Genomic DNA, 9,508 nt, shown 5'->3' with positions numbered 1-9,508 from the left:
GAAGAAATTAAAGGACGGCGCAAGTGGAAACAACATGCTCAAAGTAAGCCGGATTTTGCCGATGTGTTTATGTGGATTCAAAAGTAAATAATCTACAAAATGGAGGAGACCGATCTGATCGGAGCAACTGTGACAAATAATCCAACTGAAACCGGCATGGACAATGACTATATGTTAAAAATACGCTTATCCAGAAAAGCCCGGTTTGGACAATTTACGGGCAGAAGAAACATTTCTATTAAAGAAAGAATTATACATTTCTGTCTTTTTATGCCTTTAATAGCTACTAACTTGAATTTTTATTAAAATGAATTAATCAATTATTTTTTATATTTTATTGTAATGTAGAGACAAGGCTTTTAGCGACCATCATGTATTGCGTTACAATTATATGTAAAAGAAAAGTCTAAATATGATATTTGGCCTCACATCATCTGAGGCCTGGCGCACCCCCTGTGATCTTTGGGGGGCGCCACCCCAGATTGGGAACCACTGATCTAAACCACAGTAGTACATTGTATAGCTTCTGTACGGTAACTCCTGCTGAATTCACCAAACAATGGGTGTGCCAATTGCCATCCACTGTAATACACCAACTGTAGATAAGTACCTCATACAGTCTAACCATACAAAATCCCTTTAACAGTGAATATAGTACATTTGGGTCTTAGACTGGGCGATACACTGACAGGAGTATATCATGTTTTTTCTCCTCCTTCCCTCTGCCGCAGCGCCTCACAGACGCCTGACCAGTTCAGACCTGGATGAGTCCCCAGTGCACGGGGACAAACCCTGCACAAATTAGCTCAACCTCAAGTGAACCTTTTTCGAAATGTCTACAAAGCCGAACACACGGTGCTTACAGCTGATTCTACCGGCCTGCTGCTCATCCAGAACAAAGAAACTACTTGACTGTACGAGGAGGCCTTTGCACTCAACACTAATCCTCCTCCACTACCTCAACCATCCCTGAAGGTGCTCAGGGGCAGAGGACAAGACTGAGAGATTTCAAAGCAAACTTTGAGAATCACTTTGGAGGAGCTATAAGTTTGGACACTGTAAATGGGGATATACTGTAAAGTGCTAAATGTTATTTATAAGAACCCAAATTGAATGTATTTGATGGATATGAAGAAAACTAAAACCAAAATGGTTCCACTGTTACATTTCTTGCCATGGTTACATTTTTACGACGTTTCTTTTTTAAATACTGTTTGCTTTATGACCAAATTCTTATTATCATGCAAACTGTGCTAAAACACTCAAATGGAAAACTGGTGCCTTTTCAAAGTAGTTTTGCTTTTTGTTGTTGTCTTCATCATGACAATGTGACATCTCTTTATGTATTGCCCTATTGATGACTTTCTCTTTTTTGTTTTATGCAGTATATAGTTGAGAAAAAAAAAAGCACAAATATGTCTATTTTTCATGAAATGTGAAGCCAATATATGCACTATGAATAAATCTCCATGCAGCCAAATGTCTGTTTTTATAAGCCCACTTGACGTCCCCTTCATTACAGAGTCAAGTGTTTGCTTTTCAGCAGCAGAGCCATTCAAACGGGTGCATTTTTTGCTTTTTGCTCAAATCCTAAATTGGAGAGAGCCACAAGAGAGGGAAACTTCTTCTTTTAATTCACTGCTTAACTTCAAAGATGTAAACACAGTACCTGCTGTGCAAACATTTCTCAAAAGTGTACATAATCTTGTTGGCGCCGCATGTTTCCCGAACTTTTGTGCAGTATTTTTGAAAGGTACTCGAAGTGGGTGTTTACTATAAACCTGGCCAAGCTGGCAGATATTAAGCCCAAAAATCTAGTTGAAGGTTATCAGACGTGTGAAAAATAACTGATGACATCAAAATATAACAATACTTAAATGTAGTGTAAACATAAGTATCAAGGTTTGTACTTTGAGGCTTCTATCGGTATGTAAGAAAAAGGCATTTTCCGCATCGCATTTTACATTTATTATTTTAGGTTTTGGCACACAGGATTTATGCATTTCCTGTTTCCTTTCAAAGCACCATTTCCCCTTCCTCTCTCATACACCCTTTTTAATGATAATTAGATGTGGTGTCCATGGAAACCCATTTTGATTGTCCAGGATTTATGTTTGTCACATCAGCAGGGCAATCAAGGGACTGCGTGGCTAGCTAGCTTGGCTCAAACAATGGCTAAAGACATGGAGCACAATCCTTTTCAGTTAACCTTGCTAATACAAACTTCAGTACACGTCATTTTAGTCATTTCTAAACGGTACTGCATACTGCACTAGCATCATTATATTAAGCTCTTGTAACAGTAGCAACATAATTGTAGGTAGCAGGCTAGCTAGCTTATGCTACTTAGAAGTTTTAAGATAAGTAGTTTGGGAGTAAGAGGCCAAAAAGCCACTGTGTCTCCAGCCACCGTTTTTTTCAGTTAGGCTAGCTAGACGTAACATGTTTATAATTGCATACTCAGGGTTGCCAACTTTGGGTACCTGGCTGGAGTGAGATTTTGATATCGTGGGTTTAATTACACATATGCGCACTAAATGACTGCTATCGTGTCAGCAGCAGGACCTTAGCATATATACAGTATATAGGATATACAATATATATAAATACACAATATTGGACACAGACTACAGTATAAAGGGCACACAATTTCATTCACTAATGAAAGTCAAACATGTTTGTTTGTCGCGATAAGCAATTAATTGACTAAATAAAAATGAACTCCATAACTTTTCAGACCTCGATACATTTCCATTTACATGAGGATGTGACTAGCCGTTTGAAAATATTTACTTGAACTATTATTATATATTAACATTATGTCAGTGGTATAAAATGGTCATACAACGGTGCCGACAGTATTATCGTTTATCGCAATAATTTCCGGGAAAATGTATCCAACACAATTAATTATCGTGAGAGGCCTATACATGAAACACACACACACAAACAAATCTACAGACTTACTCCAAACTTCCAAATGTATTAATTAACACACTCTCACTCTCACATACTCTTTGAGTCTATTTTGGCCTAGTAGAACAATAAGCAGCAGACTTTTACTTTGTATCATTTCTACTGGATCTTAGATCTGCGTATGGCGTAATTTTCAAACTTTTCAAAATCCTGTTTGTGTCCCCCCCACTTTTCAAATGTGTTTTTTTTTTTAGGTCATCGTCACGGAGGAGTGTGTGTGTGTGTGTGTGTGTGTGTGTGTGAGTGAGTGAGTGAGATAGAGTGTCAGTCAGTCAGTCACGGGGGTTGTTGTTAGCATCTGGTGCTAGCTCGGAGCTAACGGAGATTAGAAGCTGTTTCAACAATAAGGAGAGGGAGAGTCCTCTCCTGTCGGACTGAGAGACTGAGATAACGTCAGCTAAAGGACCACCTGAGCGATTAGATTGTAAACTTTAGTCTAAATTATCTCAGTGGGTCTCAAACGGTTTGGTCATCTATGTAAACAATTATTTCCATCTATTTAAAATAGTTGTTCAACATAAGTTAATAAATCATTCCACTGAGTGCTATAGGTCAGTACAAAATCACAGTTTGAAAAGTTAGTGATTAGTAAAATATAAATAAATAAAAAGAAAGAATGCAGACTAGGTATGATAAAGGTAGGAGAGAGGAGTTTATCAATGATGTGTCATTGCTTGTGAGCATATTCTAATGGTTTTTGGAGTATTGAAATATATACAGTTCTGTTTCAAGTGCTGAGAGCTGTATCCATAAATCTCTTAATTTGTGCACCAGATTGATGCCTTTAACTTAAATTTAAAGAAAAAAATCGTACCGGGGGTGCATGCCCCCGGACCCCCTAGAGGACGTGAGGTCGTCACAAATAAAGCAGGTTCACATAGGATACTAGATAAGTTTGCGCACTCATTATATACACTACACATTTTTCTCTGCCTTTTTAACATCGTAGTCCCTAATATATTTGTAGAAAGGCAGGAGATGGAATTAAATCGAGAACAATGTTTCATTGCGGAGGACCCCTGTTTTGTGTCCCTCCCACTTCTCAAACCAAAGTTACACCCTTGGATCTGCGCATGTGCAATACGGGTCGGGGATTGACTAACCGGCTCCCACAGCTCTGCTGTCTGTTAACGTTGTTAAGAGTGGTGGGGGCGCCGGGGAGGGAGCGGATCGACAGCTTGGGCAACTGTCAACTCAACATTGTAAATAACCAACCAAAAACGATCGCCGGTTCATCTTGTTTTTGGCGTGAGAATAGTTTGGGGAGATTGAGAGTGAAAGCGTGTGTCACACGCCAGATGCGTGAGAGTTGGCAACCCTGGCATACTACGTAGTGTGTTGCAACTGCATTTGGATTTTGTGTATGCTATATTTCCACTAGATAGGCCTTAATTCAGAGTATCAGCAATAGTCTTACTGAACATATTAAATTGCCCTTAAATGCACTTTGGCTCTTCAGACCGATACATGCCAGCCTTGAGGCAGACATTTACATATTTAAATGTCAGATAAACTAATGATGGCGAGCGACATTAAGAGGTACAGAGAAAAGCGTGGGAGCTCACACGTTTACTTCAGTAACTTGCGCACTTAATCATTAATTGAGTTGGCACTGGCAGTAATTTACAGATTGACAAATTGTAAGGTATTATTCCCCATTGACCAATCACTGCTTTATATATGCATGGGACACACCCATCTCATTATCAAATCAGCATTAGGAAATACAGTTTCATTACTCTTTTTATATAGTGATTTAATTGTGATGCTGTAATGCTTGATTACTCACCCACAAAGTATAATTAATTACAGCGCTTGGTTATAATCTCAGTGATTCTCACTGCAATCATGTTTCTCTTGAGAAGCATAGTACTTAAAATCTGTAACAAGACATACAAGTGAGAATTTATGAGGCTACATTTCCCAAAAGAAAAAAAAACGATTCATGCACCTTTACTAAATCCAAGTTTGTGGGGTTTTTGGAGCTTTGCGTGTGCCAGCTGCACAACATAAATCCTTTAAAAAGCTGTCTTTTGTACAGCAGCCTGTATTCAAAGAGAATGAAAAAACACTTAATTGACAGCTAAGTAGTTTTTCTCCTTAATGAAAATCAAAGCTTATGTGAGTTTTGGCATTTTTTAAAATTGTTTCAGTTCTAATTTCCTGCCTCATCCTCTGAAGAAACAGCACTGGTATCTCGTTAACATCGTTTTCAAAAGGAGAAACACTGTTTTGTATTCAGAAGATGCGAGACTTTAAAGGCGAAGAAGACATGTTTTACACAGTCCAGGCGATTACATGTCCAGTATGACTAAATGTGTCTGTGTCTTATGAAGCAGCATCCAGAGGAAAGCACAGCTCAGCCAAGCTTAGAGGAAAACATGAGCAGCGAGGCCGTACTAAGCCTCCGCTCAATCCCTGTTTCCCCTTTTAACTTCTAAGTACAATTGGAAAGCTGAGGTTCAGAGAAAATATTGAACAATTCTCTGAGCAAATATTCCAGCACAGATTGACAGCAAATGTTGCATTTATCTATTGACTTAGCTTTAAACACAGTCTAATGGTGAGTCCAGAAAGTCTTTCAAATACCTGGAGAATAATTGAAAGTTTAGGAATGTTTTGCTTTGTTAAGCTGTGAGTTTTTGCAATAATATCCGTTCCCCATAAGAGTCTAAACTTGTGCTCGAGCTTATATTTAAAGATAATGAGCAATCTCAGAGTTTTTCTTTTTCTTCCTCCTCATTCATCATATATCTTCACATTTATCTCGATAAATCACATTTGGCAAGTTCAGTCACACTCGCAGACAAACCGTGGCTCCCTAATCTTCTGCTTTATACTGTAGCTCTGTCCCCAGGAAAGTGTCTGCTTATCTCAGCTATATTAGCTTGCAAAACACATGCAAACTCGTAGATCAGTCGTGCTGCTCTCAGCGGACCAGTTTCCCCATTTACATTCTACCCCATCATTAGTCCAGCTTTACTCCACTTTGTCAGGCTGAGGGATGGTAATGAATACATTCTGAGCTTTCCACTGGTTTGGGTTTATTTGTGTTTTCTCACAGAGGGAAAAACTGCTTCTACGTAAAAAGTCTAATAAGTTTGTCATCAGCTTTTGAGAATGCATGGGAAACGTAGCACACATCTCTCTTTGTGCTTGTCAGAATAAATTGCAGTATGACAGTTAAAGTTATTTCAAATGTGCCAGTAGATCTACCCAGAAGGCTTCATTATGTGTATAAATGTAGAAAAAATTAAATCTGGTAATTGGCCAGGTGATGCATGTTCAGATCTGAACATCAGCATACAGAAACTTCCAAAAAAAACACATTCAGACACGACAACATTGTTTCCCAGCTCTCGACACAATGTTTTACAGCTCTTAAAAATATCCGACCTTTTTCTTTTTTGTGCCCTCAGTGCCGTCCCTCACAGGTGTGTCACATCAGTAGCTCATCATCATACAGCTCCCATGATGCATCAGCTCTTGCCCCCCAATCTATTTATACACATTCCATATTAATCAGTATTTATTGTGTTTATTTCAGGTTCGTATTTGTATGTTGTGCCTCCACTGTGACATGTCTCCATGCTTTAATGTTCAAAAAGGTCTTCATTTTTCTCATACTGCCTGTGCTGCAGCACCTCTTTTCACCCTCTGTCTGAAAAACAGAGCCCAGTCTGCTCTGATTGGTTAGCTGGTCAGCTCTGTTGTGATTGGTCAACCGCCTAAAGATGTGTTGTAGCACTAGCCAATAGAAGCACAAGTGTTACATAGGGATGTCATTATGTTACTGAAGGAAACAAAGTCCAATGGATTTGTTTGTAACATTTGCAAAGATAGCTTTTGCAGACCATTTAAATTGCACATAAACCTATATAACACATTACATGAGAGGGAAAACCCCCAAAAGCATTATGGGGCCTCTTAAAAGACCTGCATGCACACACAAATGAAATCTCTTATATTAATCAATTAATGTTAATTTCTTACTTGTGTGCATCCCCATGACAACTATGCAACTCCATCCAATTACATATTTAATAACTAAAAAGGACTAGGAGTGGAGGATTATATATTTCATTTTAACGGGGACATTTAAAAAAAAAAAAGAAGTTTAATGACATAAATGGAAAGTTTCAATGCTGATAGCACCGCACAAAAAATCCTATTTCCCCCCCTTTGTATTGAGTGATATGCAAAACCTTGGATATACTATGTCAATAGATTCCCAAAGGGTGAAGTAAAAATAAATGGTGTTAATGTAAGAGCTCTACAGAAGTAGCCTACTTTGCTTATAAGTGTCACATCTCTACATCCCGAAGAGCAATTCTCTCACAGAGGAGAATACTCCTTCTAAATAACAAATACAAAAATATTTTGGTAATTCGCATTTGCACATGCATGAGAGCCGTAGCACACATCTGAATTGATCAGAATTCATTTCAGTATGACAGTCAAAGTTATTCAAAAGGTGCCCATAGTATTCAGAAAACAGGGATGCTTTGGATTTTATGAAGTTATAAAAAAGACCTGAGCCAGTCGAGCCTACAGTGACACAGTATAGATGCAACAGATACACTGTAATCCCTTCCCTCACAAATACAGTGATTCCTACAGTCAAGGCTCATTTAATATTACCTCACTAAAGCTGCCATTAGGACACACAGCACCCTCAGTGTTGCTCCTGCCTCTCACAGCCAATCACGGCGAGGGGTGTTTGCCCCCGCTGCTCACTGCTGTTATATTGCTGGCGTAAGCCTCTGCAGCAGCCACCGAGGCTGATTCCCATTAGAACAAACCTATTTGGCTTGCATTACAAAACCATTCAATCAGGCAGCCATGCTCTGCCTTTTCGTTTAAGCCCGCAGGCTGAGAGAGTATCCAGCCGCTGCTGCTCAATAAGTGAATGGGTTATTGCAGCTGAGTCTCCGTATCAACCTTATTTTCTTCTGGGCTTAGAGGGAAAAAAAACATGTTTTTTCGTGCAATTGTTGTGCAACAATTTGTGTTTATAACCCATTTTGGAAAAAGATGAAGTGCTATACACTGTGTTGGCTCATGGAATATGCAACAGTTCTGGGTGAGCGGGGTGATCTCCATGTTTGATGGCGGACAGGTGTGGGGGGCCAGTGGTGGAGCCAGAACGACCTCCTGGCGCTGCGAGCAGGAGGCTCTTCACAGTCTTTATGCCACGCTCGAGTGTCATCAGTGGTGAGGACCTGAGCTGAAACCACGGAGCAGCGGGCCTCGCACCAGCCAGACGGTGGTAGCCTACGACCCGGCTGTGAATGGACTTGAGTGACGTGGCTGTAATAGTCCTGGATCAGTTTATTATCACTCACTGCATCACATGAATATGAATCTGCATTACAGGACTGACTCTCCTGGCAGCGTCTAGCCCAAATGTATTTCTGTTATCCTCCTGTGAATGTTTCCTAATTGCTTATCATACTTTTACTACATCCTGCACTGACTGCATTTGAAACTGGTTTGGTTAAATCCACAAAATAAATAGATGGAGAACTTCTCTAGCAGGTGCTGTAATATATGTATATTAAAGCATGAATAAATGTATATAACTTGTGTGTCTCAATTTTTGATTTACGATACCTTCATTTGATTTTGAGTGCTTTTAACTATATTTCATACAATACTGCTATATATATATACATACATACAGTACCAGTCAAAAGTTTGGACACACCTTCTCATTCAATCTTTTTTGTTTTAAAAAATGTTTTCTACTTTGTAGATTAATACTGAAGACATCAAAGCTATGAAAGAACACATATGGAATTATCTAGTAAACAAAAAACTGTTAAAAATCCAGAATATGATTTTTATTTTAGATTCTTCAAAGTAGCCCCCTTTTGCCTTGATGACAGCTTGCACACTGTTGGTTTCTCTCAGTCAAACATTTTTCTCTCAGTCAATTTGTTTTAGAAAGCGACATAGTCTGAATGTCGAAAATATTGAAAAAATGACATTTTTATATATTCGACATACTGTGTCGTTTTTTTTTAATATTTTCGACATAATACACTATGTCTTTGTTTTTCATATTTTCGACATACTATATACTATGTCGTTTTTTATTAAATAATTAATAAATTGTACTAGTTTTAAAAAAAATACTATACTATGAATTCTTAGGTTTTTTTTAAATAACTTTTTGGAGATTTTATAGCACACTTTACAATTACTTATTTACAACATAATATACTAAACCTTTTTTATAGAGGCTTACCAGGCAACTCAATTAAAACAGATATTTCGTCTTTGTACTTAATCTTTACATGAAATTCATCATTGAATTTGTGCTATCAGGAGCGTAGTTACATTTACGAGCAACACTTATCTTTTGCAGACAAAATATTTTTCGACAGATACAAATGTGTCACTTGATATTGCAGTAACGTTCTGTTTTTGATATTTATCAGTTAATGTCTACACACCCTCTTAAATCCAGGACGTTATGAATTCCAACCCAGCACATGTGACTGGAGCAGCAGCAGCTGCCAAGGCACAC

The 9,508-nt window shown here is 38.4% G+C and overlaps 1 protein-coding gene across 1 annotated transcript in view; it reads left to right on the top strand.

Annotated features, from left to right (window-relative positions):
• The window catches only part of LOC104941226 (centrosomal protein of 128 kDa-like), a 6,286-nt gene extending 4,803 nt beyond the window's left edge, over positions 1–1,483 (top strand). Inside the window, exon 4 of the mRNA XM_010766295.1 lies at positions 732–1,483. Coding sequence (XP_010764597.1) covers positions 732–805 — 74 coding nt within the window. The 3' untranslated portion in view covers positions 806–1,483. The remainder of the gene's footprint in view (positions 1–731) is intronic.
• Positions 1,484–9,508: the final 8,025 nt, after the last annotated feature.

Source organism: Notothenia coriiceps, unplaced genomic scaffold (genome assembly GCF_000735185.1).
Source record: "Notothenia coriiceps isolate Sejong01 unplaced genomic scaffold, NC01 NC01_scaffold00003275, whole genome shotgun sequence".
Taxonomy (NCBI): Eukaryota; Metazoa; Chordata; class Actinopteri; order Perciformes; family Nototheniidae; genus Notothenia; species Notothenia coriiceps.
This window is presented reverse-complemented; position numbering and strand designations above follow the sequence as displayed.